We start from the raw sequence: 17089 nt of genomic DNA, 5'->3' as shown, positions 1-17089 counted from the left end.
TCAGCAACTAAGCCATATTGCTCCGTATATACTGTCAGTAAACTGTGTGTGTTCTGTGGTCAATTTTCTGTTTGATGGACAAAAACCTGAGTTTCCGGAAGAAAAAATCATGAACAACTAAACTGGAGTACACCTTGATGGAAGTGGCACCCAAATAATTCTCAACAGGATGATATTGTTGTTGTTGTAGTGTCTTAGGAACATCAGCAACTAAGCCATATTGCTCCGTATATACTGTCAGTAAACTGTGTGTTCTGTGGTCAATTTTCTGTTTGATGGACAAAAACCTGAGTTTCCGGAAGAAAAAATCATGCTACCCTCGTCGGAGACCGACTAACTCAGCCACACTGTGAAAAAGGCCCATAAAAATTCCTCGTTTGAGGAAAGCTGGGAAGAAGTTTAATGTTTATTTCTTTTACAGCTGAGATATAGTTCCAATCTTCAAAAGCTCGATTTTACATAAGGACTAATATCAGAGTGCGATATTACCAAGCGAGCAGTTTCAACTATTGATCTGGAGATATTATACCAAATAATCTCACTTTATTATCCATAGAGAGCGTGTGTTTGTCACAGTGATAACTTAAAATGGCGACTACAGTGCAAACTTAGGACCTGCAAGGAACTTCTTGGAATTATTTGATTTTTATTTGGTAATGTATGTTTCAGTGGCAAAAATTCTTCAACAGACTGTTGAGGTGCATGGTGAAACGTCAACATCACATCACGCCAATATGTGAATAAATGGTGGGTAGATGGTATTTTTGCTGCTTGCTAATCAGCCTTTCTGACAGTTAGCGTATAATGCCTTCAATGAATGCAGCTGGTTTAGTTTGTCTTAGATTTCTAAATGCAAAGGAATACAAAGGAATATAGTAAATAATTTGAGGGTTGAGATTAGCGACTTCAAACGGGGATCATCATACACTGGTGTGCAAAACTTAAGGACCAACACTATTTCTAAAGATTGCAACCACAAAATCTTTACTTAAGGTACTCTTTACTGATGAGAGTAGATTCAGTCTCAGCAGCGATTCTGGACATCAGCTCATCTGGAGAGAGGGTGGCACGCGGTATCACCTTGCAAACATCACTGGAAGGGATCGATATGGCGGTCGAGGTGTTCTCGTTTGGGGAGGCGTTATCTTCGATGGACGTACACAACTCCAGAACTGGAAGGCGGTACGGTAACCGGTGCACGCTACTGTACTGAGGTAATCCTTCCCCATGTGCGTCTGTTCCGAGGTGCCATTGGCCCCGAGTTCGTGTTTATGGATGATAACGCCACACCCCATCGCACTGCAGCTGTGATATCCTTTTGGAAAGTGAGGACATTTTTCGTATGGATTGGCCTGCCCGTTTCCCCCGACCAATCTAAACCCCATCGAACACATATGGAACGCTCTGGGGAGACGCCTAGCGGCACGTCCACCACCCACCAGAAAATGTTCACCAGCTGAAGATGGCGCTGACAGAGGAATGCACGATGTTACCGCAAGAACTTAACAACATTGTTCTAAGTATGGACAGGTGGTGCAAAGCCTGCATCGACATTAGGGGTGGCCATAACTCCTACTGAGGACCACCTCTTCCCTTTGTTCCATCTTTGGCAGTGATGCATCTGTATCATAGCAGCCAGTGCTATGTTGCCATTTTTGAATAAAGTCCCTCTGTACCGTTTTGTTTCCGTTGTTGTGTCGGTGTTGTTTCCTTCATCGTTTCTGTACCTCACGAGGTTCCTTTGGTGCTTTTTCTCATATCCAGGCCACTCCCATGAGAAGCTACAAGGGACAAGGTATTCTTGTATTGATTGCGGCCTCCAGGGTTACCCCTATATACCGCTGTAGCATCTGTAGGTTATTTATAGCCGGCAAGTGTGTGTAAGTGTGTGTGTGTGTGTAAGTATATATGTGTGTTGTGATGGTTGTTGTTTGCCGGCCCTGGAGTCTTAGCAGCCAGGTGAAAACCTGACTGGTCCTTAAATTTTGTACACCAGTGTAGGATGCCATATTATCAATAATGCCATTGCAGAAAATCAAGTGGCTGATGTAATCACAAAATGAAACATCATAATCCTCCTACAGTCGAAAGGTATTAGGATGTGATGTTGGACCATTGGTCGTCGTTCCTGTAACAATGGATGCCATGCAATTCATTGAGGTTTGGGAAAATAAAATAAACCACGGAAAAAAGTAAGAACTGGAGACCCATTGGCAAACGAAGTACACGAGGACCAAGAAGATGGAAGGATAATCTAAGTGAAGGATTAGTATGTGAAAAAAGAAGACGAAAATAGATGAAAACAGTTAAAGTTCTTAAGACTGCCTAGTTACATAGATCCTGACAGTTCACATCGAATACTATCAACGGGAGTTCAGCAAGGTAACAGTGATATTAGTACAAGAAAGATACATAAGGAACTGTTGCATACGAATTTAGGAAAGAGTTGCAGTATGCATATCAAATATGAAGCACACAATGCAGATTCGAATTACCTGGTGTACAACCCAGCGTTGTCAGTCCCTACAACGTTCAGAAAGTTGTGATATGGAGCGACGAATAACTGCACATGGCTTTCTGATCTGATGGCAGGGTTTAGGTCTAGTGGGTACCCGCAGAATGTTATTTACCAAAATGTGCCATCACAAGAGTGAAGTTTGGCCAAGATGCTGTCACTACTTTGTGTTGGACCATTGGTCGTCGTTGCTGTAACAATGGATGCCATGCAATACATTGAGGTTTGGGAAAATTCTGATGTTCCCACATTGTGCCTTCGCGGTAGCACAGTGGTTATAATCACCGTCTTCCCCACACCAACACCATGTGCAAAAGGACCGGGTCTGAATCCTGTCAATGACGTGAGGAACTTTTGTGGGATTTTTTTCGCTCCGTAACTGAGTTAGTCAGGCTCAAGTGAGTATGCCTAGTATACCCGAGTTTCCGATATATAGCAATGTTTTCCCCTCGGAAACTCTGGTTTTTCGTCTAGCAAACCAGGCAAACCGACCACAGAAAATATATGCAATTTAAAAACATATTACATATGGATGGATGAGATTGATCTCAAGTAACACTAATATGACAATTTATGTTTCCACACTGACAGTTGTATGGACAGGTTCCCTATTCTGTTTCAGCGTGAAGACACACCATGTCATATTGCACTCTCTTTATAACTTGGCTGAAGACATGAGCTTGCAAAATCTTCATTGTCCTACCCTCAGTGCCAAGCTTAACCCCACTGAACACTTTTGGGTTAACTGAAACGTCCGCTTCCGGCAAAACAAACACGTCCACAATCAGTAGCTGAATTAACCTCTGTGCTGAAGGAGGAATGGGCCAAAATGCGGCATTCCTGTTATGAAAGGAAAAAGAAAAAAAATTCTTAGTCCACCTGCTCTACAACAGACAATGTGAATTAAGGCGAAAAGTGGGCCGATACGTTATTAATTATTGTATTTGTTAATAAAAATTCCTCTGAAATGCAGGAGTAAGTTACTTTTGGCAATATAGTGTATTAATCCTTTGTCAGTCTTCTTTGTTTATATGAAGGCTGTGCTATGCTGCTGTGCAATGTCACTAGTCAATGTCACTAGACCGAAACAATGGATATTGTTTCGGTCCTATCCATTGTTTCGGTCCTCCCAAAAGTGGTGGATAATGCAGTGCTTATAATAATCGTCCTCCCGAAAGCGAGTGGAAAAGGTCTGGTTTGAATCCCGTCAATTAAGCGAGGAATTTTTAAGGGCTTTTTCACAATCGGAAACGTGATTTTCATCAAGCAAATAGGCAAAACGACAGAAGAATACACACAATTACAGACACAACATACGGAGGCCTCAAGGCCTTAGATGCTTTGGCCTTTAGCATGCCAAACAATTCTTTCCCTGCTGGAACTGAATATTTAAAGGCAACACCAACAGTTAGGATCACCCTTTTTTGATCAGTCTTCGAGAGCAATATATGGTTATAATCACCGTCCTCCTCACACCGGATGGAAAGTCTCTGGTTGGAATTTCCATCCAGTGTGGAAATCAAACCAGAGACTTCCAATCCGGTATGGGAAGAACGGATGGAAAGTCTCTAGTTGGAATTTCGTCAAAAGACGCCAGGAACTTCTATAGGGTTTTCCCCCCTCTTCGTGACCGAAGGCTCGAGTTTTTTGCTCAAAAAAATCAGGCAATCCAGAGAACGGACGCAACTTGCAGACATAATACACACAAGTAGCTGAGGTAATTCTCAGGTAGCTTTAATAGGCCAGTTTTTTCATAAATTTTATAAACCTTGTTTTAAAAATTTAATATTTTACTGTACTTACCTGCTGAAGATATTCCATATCCAATAAAAGATCAAACATTTTGGAGGACTGATTGGAAACTGCCGATTAAAACAAAATATGGTATTATAGAAGAGCAGAAAGGAAACTGGTCTAGAATGACGGGTTTTAGACTGTATACCTACTGCTCGTGATAGAAGTAATCATTCCAGGTTTTGGCATCTATTTTATCTCTTTGTTGTATCATTAAAGATTAACATCAGCATTCGAATTATCACAAATCGTTATCAATTGCCGGAAAAACCGTTTATCATTGCAATTGTAGTAAACGTGATATAATGAAAAGTATTTTGTACTGATAAGGAAAAAGATAAATTGTTTGTTCTTGATTTTATTAGCGACAGTATGCATAACTGAGTAGCATTAGAAGAGGCAAATGACGCAAGGAAGAAGAATATACAGCATTAGAAAAATAAACTCCCATATTACTAATAATTTTTATAATCAATACTTGAATTTATTCAACCTACCCACTTTGTACAACGCTAGATATGTTTCTACGAAAGCAAATTTTCACACATCTATCCAGCAACACTATTCAGTTTAAATTTATACTTCCTTATGTGCCGTCGTGGGCAGCACAGTTGGTACAATCGCTGTCCTCCCCACATCGGGTGGAAAAGACCTGAGTTCGAGTCCCATCGATGACGGGAGGAATTTTTATGGACACATTTTTCACAATGTGGCTGATTTAGTCGGTCTCCGGCGAGGTAGCATGGTTTTTTATCCCGGAAAATCGGATTTTTCGTCCAGCAAACAGAAAATCGACCACAGAACACACGCAATTTATAGACAATATAACGGAGCAATATGACCTTAATCGCCCTTAAAATGCTACTACAACAACAACAACCCTTTATGCACGACCTTCTCCGATAAAGAGTAAGGATGCGATCAGCATTTAGTTTGCTCAATTCATTTAAATAGTTCAATAAGGTCTTCTTGTAGGGTGACTCGTTTCGACATTGCAATTTGCAGAACTGAGATCTTTCTTGATTTTCTCTGCTCTTCTCTGCACCCGCAGTACTCAGGATGCAGATTCCGTAGTTGTTGTGATAGCGTTTTAGGTGCATTAGGAACTTAGGCCATATTGCTCCGTATATAGTATGTCTGCGAATTGCATGTGTACTGTGGACGAAAAACCATGCCACTCTTGCCTGAGAACGACTTACTCAGTCACGTTATGAAGAAGGCCCATAAAAATTCCTCACGTCACTGATGGGATTCGAACTCACGTCTTTTGCTATCAGATGAACTATTGAGACAAGTGGCAGAGAATAAAAGTGCCTGGGATGCATATAAATTATCAGGTGATTCAGAAGCCTATGGTAGATATAAATTAGCCTGTAATCAAGTCAGAAAGGAAATTAGGCAAACTAAGGCAGGTTATGAGAAGTCTCTGGCAAAGAAAGCGAAGAAAAACAGCAAAGACGGGATAATCTGACTGAGGTGTTTGATGCCTTAAATGGATTGAGTAAGCTGAATGTGAATGGTATTCTTCCTTTTGCTGAGACTACACACATGAGGGGGCATAAATTTAAGTTGAAGAAGGATGGTTGCAGGATAAATTGTATAGAAGTTTGCCTTCAGCCAGTGGGTGGTTGATTGCTGGAACAGGCTTCCATTCGTTGTTGTGGGAGTAGATGGGTTGAATAAATTGAAGGAAGAACTAAACAAATTCTTGGAGGGTATGGTTGAGAGAAGTGTGTAAGTTTTTTTTTTTGGCTATATAAGCTTACTTTCTTACATCATTTTTTACTACACCCGGTATGTGGAGGCAGTGATTATACCAACTGTACTACCCACGAGGTTCTTTTTCGGGGAATCCTACTTCAGATATCCATGTTATGTAATTCTCTTCGCAGAGTTCTCTCAGAAATCAATTGATGCGGTTCTTTTTTAGCAGTTCAGAGCAATTCTTGTTTTGTTTTAAATTATTTTTCGTTTAATAGACGCGATATTCATTGGTGATCATGTTCACTTAGTACAGACTTTCGACCAACATTTCTGCCACTCTGGTTGATTTCAACTCGCACAACTCTGATAACTGTTCTTTCTGAAAACAATAGCAAATTCAGCTATTTCTTTAACAGCATTGATACCAAATGCTATCATTCCTTTTTGCTACTCCTAACATTATTTCTGTTCCCTACCTTATTATTATTAGCGATATGGTGCAAAGAAGCCTGAGGCTTATGCTACACCAGGCAAAAAACAAAAAATTTCTGAATTACCCAAAGGGAGAGAGAGAGAGAGAGGTAGAAGGGAATCACCAAAATAGAGAACAATGACGATATATGGTGGAAACCCTTGCTTCTTCAGTCACAGATGGCATCCCCTACAAATTTTCTATTTAAATCCCTATAAATAGAAAAAACGACTTAACCTTATACTCTAATTTCAATGCTGGCTGCGAACAAGAGTAGAAGATACACTTATTCAATCTGTTATGTGCCCCACAAGCGACTAATAATTTGCCCAGTGCCGGTATGTAATAGTTACATTAAAAATCACGTTGTTATAACTAATGTTATAAGTCCTCAGAGCTGGACCCCTTACTGTATTCAATATTTATTAACGATATTGATGAAGGCATTTTAATATCTAAGTTTGTAGATGCTACAAAGATTGACAGAGTGGTTAATGACAGGAATCATGATATGCTACTCCAACAAGACCTACAGAAACAAGGAAATACGGGCTGAGAAGCAGATATTGAGGTTTGACAATGATAAATGCAAAGTATTGCATTTGGCAGCATCAGTAACCCACAATAACATATCAATTGGATGAAGAATTAAACACTCTACCCATGTTGCTGGTGAATGAAAGAAATCTAGGATAATTATACGATCCGACATGAAGTCCTCTGACAGTGCAGACAGGCTGTTATGACAGCTCATGGAATTCTATCAATCATGTATAAAAATTATGCCATTTGGAGTAAGGAGGTGATAATCCCATTGTATACGGCAATGATCAGGATGCATTTTGAGTACTGCATACAGTCTGGAGGCCTCATTTTAGAAAGTATACAGATCTGCTGGAACGGGTGCAGAGAAAAGAAACAACATTAGTCAAGGACACAAAAGAGTATTCTTACCGAGAAAGACTTCGGTAAGTTATGCAAAGTGCAGACCTTGGAAATCCGCACATGAGAGGGGAACTGATTGAAGAGGTTAAGACTTTAAATGGAGTATTTAAACAAAATGCTGACGGCATACTTATTCTTTCTTGGATAACACCCATAAGGAAATATTAATTTTAATTTCAAAAGGATAGTTGCAGTGTAAATGTACAAAAATTTGCTTGCAGGCAAAGCAATTGATTGCGGTTGTGAAAGTTAGTGATTTAAACACATTTAAGGAAGGATTTTAGACATATTATTAGAGAAAATAGACAAATGATAAGGGTATTTTTTTTTTTCTTTTGGCTGATGCTTGCTTCCTTGAATAGTTTCCTACCTATACTAATACAAAATATTGTTCTTCCCAACCATTAGCTCTCGCCAGTAGCATAGTGATTATAACCGGCGTGCTGCACAGCGGGTGAAAAATACCCAAGTTCGAATCCCGTTAATGACATAAGGAATTTATGAGTTTTTTTCACAACGTGGTTGAGTTATTCATTCACAGACTAGAATTATGTGGTTTTTTCTCCCGGAAACTCGGGTTTTGCGTCCAGCGAATAGCAAAGCAACCAAAGAATATAAGCAATCACATATATTGCGACTGATAGTTTTAGTTGCTTTGGCGTTTAATAAACTTTTAACCATTCTAACCTTGTAGGAAGTTCTGGGTCTTCCGTCAAGATGTTAAAAAGTTTTGTGAGTTCTTCTTCCCCCCCCCCTTTCATAAGGGACAGTATTTAAATTTAATTCTGGTTCAAAATCCAAATTTACAAACTGGATTACTGGTTTTAGCCCACGAATTCAAGCACATCTTGGAGAATGATCGTATTTACTTAGGTTATACCTCGCACAGATTTAGAAGCTTCACTGTCTCTAAATGTTATCGTTGTTTGGCGTATGGCCATGTATCCCAGCATTGTGCCCATAAAATGGAATCTTGTGGCCACTTGCAGTGGCGGTCCCATTTATTCTGATTGCGTTCATAAAGAAGAGCCATTAAATTGTATAAATTGCAAGTGCCGCAATCGTGATTACCATCGTTCAGTTTCGTGATCCCTTATATGAAAGCATCAGTTCGTATTTATTCAATATAATATCAGATTTAAACGAAGAAAATGTTAATAAACTGATTGAAGATTCAAGGAGTTTCAGTGCCCTACAAAAATTCTCTTCGGGCGTATTTGCAAAAAGACTGCAAATTTAAATTCTTCACGTTTGTGATCTCGTTTTCTTTGAAGACATTGTGTAATTAGAAATCCTGGTTATTTGAAATAGGATAATTCAAGATATAAGTGATTCTTGGATATTTAATTGGTTACGATCAATGAATATATACATACTTCCAAATATTTTTGCTTGAACTGCAAGGACAGAGTTCAAATATAAAGTTTTTTTTTTTTTTCTTTCTCTCTCTCTCGATACCTTCTGGGCCACATGTGCACGGGGATTTAGCATCCACTGGTTTAGCACTACCTCCAGTGGATGCTACAAAATACAGTGATGCATGCTTGGCTCCACGTGCCGGGGGATAGGAACCGGGCAGCAGTTGTCCAGATGATGGCTACTACTTGGTGGCGAAGAGGCCTGACATACACTACAGTACACACAACCTACATCTACGCAACACATCAAGCCCATTCTACAGAGGTTCTGTAATCCATCACAGTGACACAAGATGGAGATGCACTTTGGTCTAGAGGCCACCATAGACAGAGAACATATATACACATATATGTTCACACCCCCATCTCCGATTCATTGCCATGTGCCACTCGTTTTGGGCAGCGTGGGTTCGATGACTGGAGGAATTTCTAAAGTCCTCTTCATTCTAGGCTGTACGGAGGGTTGATTCAGCCTTTTCATAACGATTTTGACAGTCTTTTAAAACTACGAAATTCCGTGCTGCCACCACCAGTTGTGTTCTATTTGTTTTCCCTGCTCATGGACTATCGCACGGCATCGCAATTTCTATTGAAGTAAACCCCGCTGCAAAACTACCAACTCGATCTTGTCCCATTCCTGCTGGCAGACTTTCCACAAACCTTCAACAGTTCTTGGGAGGGGGGGGGGCGGTTTCCATTAGCTCTTTTCAAAAGTCCGAATGCGCAAAAATCCATGGGTGCGGCGTCAGGTGATTTAACAGGTATATCTTCAAACGGGATCGAACGAATACCTGTCACCGCTTCCATTCTCCGCAAAAAAGCACGGGTGGAATGTGACTGTGGCTGGACGCCTTATCCTGGTGCACCCAGACCTTTTCAGCATCAGAACCGTACAATGTGGGTATTTCACGTTCAAACAACGGCTGCAGAACTTCAGTCTGGTAATACACTGAGTTGACTTTCACGTTTTTAGCGACTCTACGCAACTCAAATTTGCCGTTATAACAAAAACCGGTTACAACAATAAAACCTCGGCCAAAACTTTCCTTGCACTGATGCGCCCATGTTGGAAAGGCCTTGTCACCCTGTGGACGGTAATAAATTGCCCGAATTTTGTTGCAATAGGAGAGGTACACCCACGCTTCATCCAATGTTGCTACGAATTTCCACCTTTCAGCTGCCAGATATTTTTCATAGAGTTTTCGGGCATTGACCCGCCGCTCTGCAATGTGCCTTGCTCCTAGGTGGTGTACGAGGCCTTGTGCTTCTTCTCCAGTTGCAAATTTTCGTTGATTATGCGACAAACGGTTAACTGGGATGTTCCCACACGTGACACTATAGCTCTTTGGGTTTTTGGATTTTCACCAACAACGTGCGACTGCACTTTCGTACTACCTTCCTCGTTCGACTTGGAGCAGGTTGCAGTTTCTTCGGTGTTTTCCACCCACTTGCAGCAGCTTCGCGGAATTTTCCTTTGCTATTCAAAACGTTGTAGATACCGAACTTCGATAGACTAAATTTTTTCGACTTGCACCTATCAATAATTTTCGCATAACTTCTTCTTCGGAAAGTGCGGTTATGTAACCTTCCAACCATGGGTCCAATTTCCGAGGCATATCGATATTAAAACAACTTCTAGATCTGATACACCTGTTCATAAGGATTGGGACTGCGCTTGCGGAAAAAAAAAAATTACATTGCTGCCATACGTCACAAGCAGGATTAATGTCAAAATAGTTATCAAAAGGCTGAATCAAACCTCCGTAGTTAGCTGATCTAGTGGAGGACTTAATTAAATAAGGTTTTGATTCAAGAGTTATTCAGGGCGAAAAAAGTAAACCGGCTTGTGAACACACACATACACACTTCTATAGACAGAATACGCTTACGGTTATTAGAGCACGCTTGGGAGTCCTTTAATAAGAGTACCATATTTATTTTATTTATTTATTACTTTTTTTTTTTTTTTTTTTTTGTTTCCACACAGTGACACAGTGACATAGTATTCAGGCGAAGGAAACTCAGTTTTTTCTTTCCTCCTTTTTCCTCATTCAATTTTTGTTGTCTACATTATATTCATTACTAATGTAGTTATCTACATAATAAATGAAAATATACCTTTTCATTGATTCGTCTTAGTATACAATCAAATAAATATATAAGATAAACGCTTACAATATTCAGCATCAAAGGATATATGAAAAATAAGCAAATTCAGATTTGGGTATAAGAATTTATCACATTTTTTTTTTCACTGCTTCATTATAAAACCTCAAAATGAAAGACAGGGCGATCGAAGAACTTAAGGGTAATGAAATGTACTGAATTAATCTCCAATTCGTGCCAAAATATCTGAGTTGGAACTTGAGTTGGTCGTTGATATCCTTTCAGCGATGATACAGCCTAGGCAAACTAAATGATACCCTTCGTATAACTTATTATCTGATATTTTGCTTACCTACTGGATGCTTGAAATAGAAAATAGAAAAAGAAGTCTTCCAGAGTTTTTTTCTATGACGTGGTACCAAAGTGAGGCCCACGTGCCTTATACTTTTAATCAGTATTACGCTAGAAGTAAGCAGGTCAACGAAATATTAGTGGATCGAGCCATCGAGTTTTGCGACTTTCAACAGGGAATCAGCATAGGTAATGCTGGATTTAGGTGGCATGGCACACTAGATCATTCCTGAGCACATACTTTAGAGGAACCAAAATAAAGGTTGAATGACCATCAGTAATTGTTCAGGGCCCTCGGCGACCTTGGAGACGTGGCACAACCATACTACTACACCTCGATCAGTCTCGCCTTGATAAGATTTAACAAATGTAAGCACATTACTGTCGAACCTCTAATGCAGAAATGAAGCTAAAGTAACTACAGAGGTGCCTACTTACACTTTTCGTCCGATGACAAGGAGCAGAGTCGTCCTGAAAGATGCAGTTACTTGGCAGGTTGAAATGGTATCTAAATGGCTGGCAGAAATTTGCCTTCCAATATAGCCAGGTATCCATTGGCATTTACGGAACCTTTTATAAAGTGCAGGTGACCTACTCCGCGATACGAAATGCACTCCCCTTTCATTTGGCTGGTAGGGAATTTCACTGTAGACACCATACAGTCTGGATGGTATTCTTCACAACGTCTACGGCGAATCGTTTGTCTCCCATCTGAGCCATACAGGTTGAATTTCTTCTCATCCGAGAAAATAACTAACTTCCAATGCTCGGGGGTCTATTTGACATGCTCCTTACACCACGTTAATCGGCCTTTTTCATTTTTTTGTGTGAGGAGAGGCTTCTTCTTAGGACGACAGGCTACAAGTCCATTTTTGAAGAAGCGTTCTTCTGACTGTTACTGCACTTGCTACCACTCCTGTATGTTCTTCCCATTCTCTTTTCAGCTCAGACGAAGAAGCTTTACGGTTTTTTAAGGCATAAGCGCTTCAAAACGCGGCCCTGATTTGGCGTAGAGACTCGTTTGCGTCCGGTTCCTTTTTTTCCTATCAGCAGAACCAGTATTCTTGAGTTTGGAAAGAAATCTACTCACTGTCGACTGATTACAAGACACTCTATAAGCAATATGATGGGAAGATCATTCTTCCTCACTTAAAGCGACAATAGCATTCTTTCTTCGTGGCGTCAACACGCGTGTAAATCTTATCTGATGCAATCTGCAAGATATATTGCCACATACTTACGTTATTCGGACGAAAATTACAATTTTAAGGAGTGATGCACTTTCTTTGAACACCAGTGTATATGACTAAATACTGCGCCAATAAAAAATTCTTTAAAACATTCAGGTGTCCGGTTACTTTTGGCAATACAAAAAACCAGACACCTCCATAAATTGGAACTAGTAACCAGATATCTCCACATATTGTACAGTTTTTTTGTTGGTAAATTTGTGTTGTTTTTCGAAAGGTCTTGGTTAGAATTCCGCAGATAACGCATGAACTAGCGATTTTTCAAGTTTCAAAAAGAGGGTGTAAATCTTCTTCAGGGTTGTTTCCCAGAGTTTTTCTATTCAAAACTAGGCAAACCAGCCATAGAACAACATTCCATTTTACATATACGATACACCACCCATCATGCCTTCAGCTGCTTTGATGTACATCCAAACTCTAAAACTCTGCATTATCAATAAATAGCTACTGATTGCATTGCTTGCCAGTACAACTTATAAGTAAAAATAATGGAACTCTTTCGTCTTACCATAAAATCTCAGGGAGACCCACTATCGAAATGGGAAATGCGGCCTCATCCGAACTAAAAAAAAAAAAAAAAAAAAACGCTTGTCTTGAGCCTGACTCTATAGCCTAGAGCAGGAGTGGCCAACTTAATTTGTGATGCGATCTACTTTTTTCCTTCAAAATGTGCCGCGATATATATATATATATATATATATATATATAGTCTACCACCATTTCAAGAACCCCCTGGAACTGGTCTAGGACCTCCAGGGGTCCGCGGATCCCAGTTTGGGGAAACGCTGGCCTAGAGTAAATTCTTATGCTGTGAATTATCATGTGGACAGTACCTGACAAAAATTACTTTCTGCATTGAAAACAACCGCTGTTACCAAAGTTGATCCTCAGGGAATAGAAATAAAGGGGGTCATTCTATACCAACATGGAGTACTGGGTATACCCAACGTTAATTTTAAATAAATAAATAAATTTTCTGTTTATACTCCGGGACGACTCCGGGTCAGAGGATTTCACAAGATAGAGAGAAAACAAGAAACAGCGCCGTATTTAGCAGTCAAGGACTTGAACCACGGTCTTTCAAGGCAAGTGTACTTATGCACCCTCACGACTGACCACTTTTCTTTTCTTTCTTGGCAGCCTTTACTTTCTTGTACTCAGGACCCTTGAACTCCAGGAGCAGCCCTAGATGACTCCTATAGGATAATCTTCAATACGCGAAAATACATTTTTAAATAATCTTTATTCCTTAACGGGTGATTTTAAATATATATACAGTATATATATATATTTTTTTTATTTTTTTTTCCTCACTGCCACGCATCCTATTAGTGTCCCAGCCTAATTTGGAATAAAGAAATAAGGAGGGAGACTAATGCTAATACCTGTCACATTATATTTAAGAGAATGGATATTTCCTCCAGGTAAGATTCTCGCTGATAATTTAAAAATTTTGCTTCATGGTAAAGTATCTTTCAAAATGAGACAAGTTTATTACTCAAACAATCCACGCCAAGATGAAGACGTTCATTACAGTCCAAACTTCCAAATTGGTATTCACAAAATTTCCTTCAAACGATGTTTCGTAGAGGGCATTAAAAACGCGTAATGTCGAGAAATGTATTTGTGTGTTTATATACTGACGTCAAACCTCATTCCCTTAAGAAGAAGGAAGGCGTGAATGGCTTTTATCATTCGCAGTGGCACTTCGGGATGATTATAAGAAACACCGCAAATGAAGTCCAGAACAGACGATATCATCCTTTCAGCAACGCGTAGTAAATCCTGTATTTAACTACCAACATCGTCTCCGAAGCTTCTGAAAGCCATAGCGTTCAGTGCTCCTGCCGATCAATAAACAGCCAGGCTCATTGAGACTGGCAACGGGTGTGATTCAACAGACCACTCCATGTCTGGAAGAGGGAGACGGTAGTGTACCGGTGGAATTAGTAATGGCTCCGGTCACTAGGTCCAAATCGTCTTTATATTGTAGTTATACTCCAAACATTGTAGCTGAATCGCATGCCTCCCTTTCCATGTTAGAAACGATGACGTAAATTATTTTGAGCCAATGACTGCGAATATAATAGATTAAACATCGATCAAATATGGTGTCCTTCACAATAAAACAGGCAGAAACATACCGCAAGAAAATGGTTTAAAGTTTTCATTATTGTAGTAAAATAATGATGTTGAAAACTATCGCAAAAATGGAAGGGGGAAGAGGGCAAAATAAAGAGATAACCTAGATACATCAAGTATAAGTAAGCAGATTGAGTGGAGTGAAACATTCATATACATGCTAATTAGCTAAGCTGAATTACTAAAAATCTCTCATTAATAAAGACTTAGCCAACCAAGTTATTACTTAACTGCGCTTTCTTAATTAAATATCTGATATATTTATAGCTTTTAGCCAAAATAACATAATAATAACGCTGCAGTCCATACAAAATTGTAATCTTAATTTTGGTAGGGTTTATATTTGTATTTGTTTATAAAGAAGGGAAACAAATGTTATTACGCTGAATTTTTAATTAATTCGTTCCCGTTGTCACATTTATCAAATTAAATTCTTATTTACGGTTAATATTTGTGGTAGAGCAATAGTAATAAATAAATATAATATTTTATATTTAACCTTGGTTTGAAATTTGAGAAATTTCAAGAACTCTTTTCTTCGTCCGCCAAATTTATCAAAGTAAAATTAAATTTCCCATTTATGATTAATATTTATGCCAGAAGGGATATTAATTAATATATGTTAATTAAATTAAATTTATATTAATAAAATTATTATATATATAATATTTTTTAATCTTGGTCTTAACATGGAGAAATTTCGAGAAACCTTTCTTCGTCTGCCATACTGAAAGGCACCGTTAACCTAAATGTGGCTGCAGATTAGAAACGTAAAAGACACGACACGCAATGCCACGAAATAGTGAAGGTATAAGATGTATGATAAGATATAGATACTTTTAGCAATTTTCAGAATAAAATGGGGTGATGGATGACCAAAATTGGATGAAAGGTCAGATTTTTTTTTTTTTTTGTTTTTCTAAAGACCATAAAAAATCGGGTAACTAAGTACAAGAATAATTACAACAGTAACTCTATAACACTTCAGTAATTCGATACAGTACAAAAAATAATAATAAATAAATCAAAACGAAAGACTTCATTATGGCGTAAACAATTACAATACAAAAAGGGATTTATACACCTTGGGTTAGAATATCAGATATGCAAATTCCTTAAGTAATTTTAGGAAAATAAATGGCTATGAAGTATAAAATTAAACGCATACGATCAATTCATTAAAGCTAACTATATATAACTGCTATCACGTAAGCAAACATATCGATATTTTACCGGACAGTGATTACAGACATGTAAATGCTTATTTGCCATTTTGATCCAACCCATAAGTCAAAGAAGTTATATCTTAAGCTGCAAGCATAAAGTATATTATAAAACACACCTTTATCGAATCGGTACAGGATTGTCCAATGCCCGGTAACTATGTGAAGTAACGAAAATAAATAAATTAATCAATAAAGAAAATCAGAAGACATTATGAACACTGTCAGTTTAATCGTTTGGCTAATATGTCAATGGCGTAACACCAATACCGTTCATATATCGTTTATTTAATAAAATATTAAAAGAAAAAAAATGGACTTACCTTTAACAGACTTTGATCCATTTTATTGGCAGCAGCGTACTTAAGTTCCTAATTGCATATGGTATTCATGGCGATGGTATTACTCACAACGAAAAAGATCTTTCATACCGGTAACGGACACTTTTAATGGAAGTTACAATTCCCTCACCCACGCACAAGTAACAGGATTCGCCAATCGATAACGTCACTTATATCAACTTAATGGAATACCGTGCACAAAATTAAATGCACATTTACGAACGCAAGGCTTAGCGGCAATGCATTGTTCCCACTCACCAGCAGCGACCTCCGCCGCCGGACAACGAGGGACAGTGACACACTATTCTGCGAGCGCTGCATGTTTCGCTATCACATCTGCCTGACGGATCGCTCAGACAGGGCGATGCTGAAAGAGGTGACAGAGCAACACGAGCGCCAAAAGCCCACATCGGCGAAGACAGCACGTGGTATGCATGGATAACAATACGTTGTCTAATGAAGATGGAGAGACGACGGCTTTGGAGGAGGGGGGGTGGGGATAGACGAAACACGGTAAAATAACCCTTGACGACAAAAAAAAAAAAAAAAAATCTATCCGAAAACCTCCATTATTAAAAAAAGTGTAAAATAAATGCTTATATTACTTTGTAGAGTTTCTTAAATATTTTTTCATAAAACTGTTTTAAAAATTAGGTTCAACGACCCCTTAAGTCATTCTGATTTCAGCTAAAATAGTGTCGATGTTAAAATCGTCTGCATCCACACAGCTGTGTCGATGCAATGCAGATTTGTTAAAATGTAGTGACTTTTTTGTTAGCTCCAAAAGGTTTAAATTGCTAAATGGACAGACAGTATCGGTTTTAATTT

General features: G+C 38.9%; 1 protein-coding gene across 1 annotated transcript in view; it reads right to left on the bottom strand.

Annotated features, from left to right (window-relative positions):
- The window catches only part of LOC150082307 (disheveled-associated activator of morphogenesis 2-like), a 201075-nt gene extending 184716 nt beyond the window's left edge, over positions 1-16359 (bottom strand). The window contains exon 1 of the mRNA XM_090380484.1: positions 16244-16359. Coding sequence (XP_090236610.1) covers positions 16244-16264 — 21 coding nt within the window. The 5' untranslated portion in view covers positions 16265-16359. The remainder of the gene's footprint in view (positions 1-16243) is intronic.
- Between the last annotated feature and the right edge of the window lie 730 nt (positions 16360-17089).

This window comes from Mastigoproctus giganteus, chromosome 8, assembly GCF_048544385.1.
Source record: "Mastigoproctus giganteus isolate SK-2022 chromosome 8, ASM4854438v1, whole genome shotgun sequence".
Classification (NCBI taxonomy): Eukaryota; Metazoa; Arthropoda; class Arachnida; order Uropygi; family Thelyphonidae; genus Mastigoproctus; species Mastigoproctus giganteus.
The sequence above is the reverse complement of the archived record's forward strand: the minus strand, read 5'-3'. Positions and strand labels throughout refer to the sequence as shown.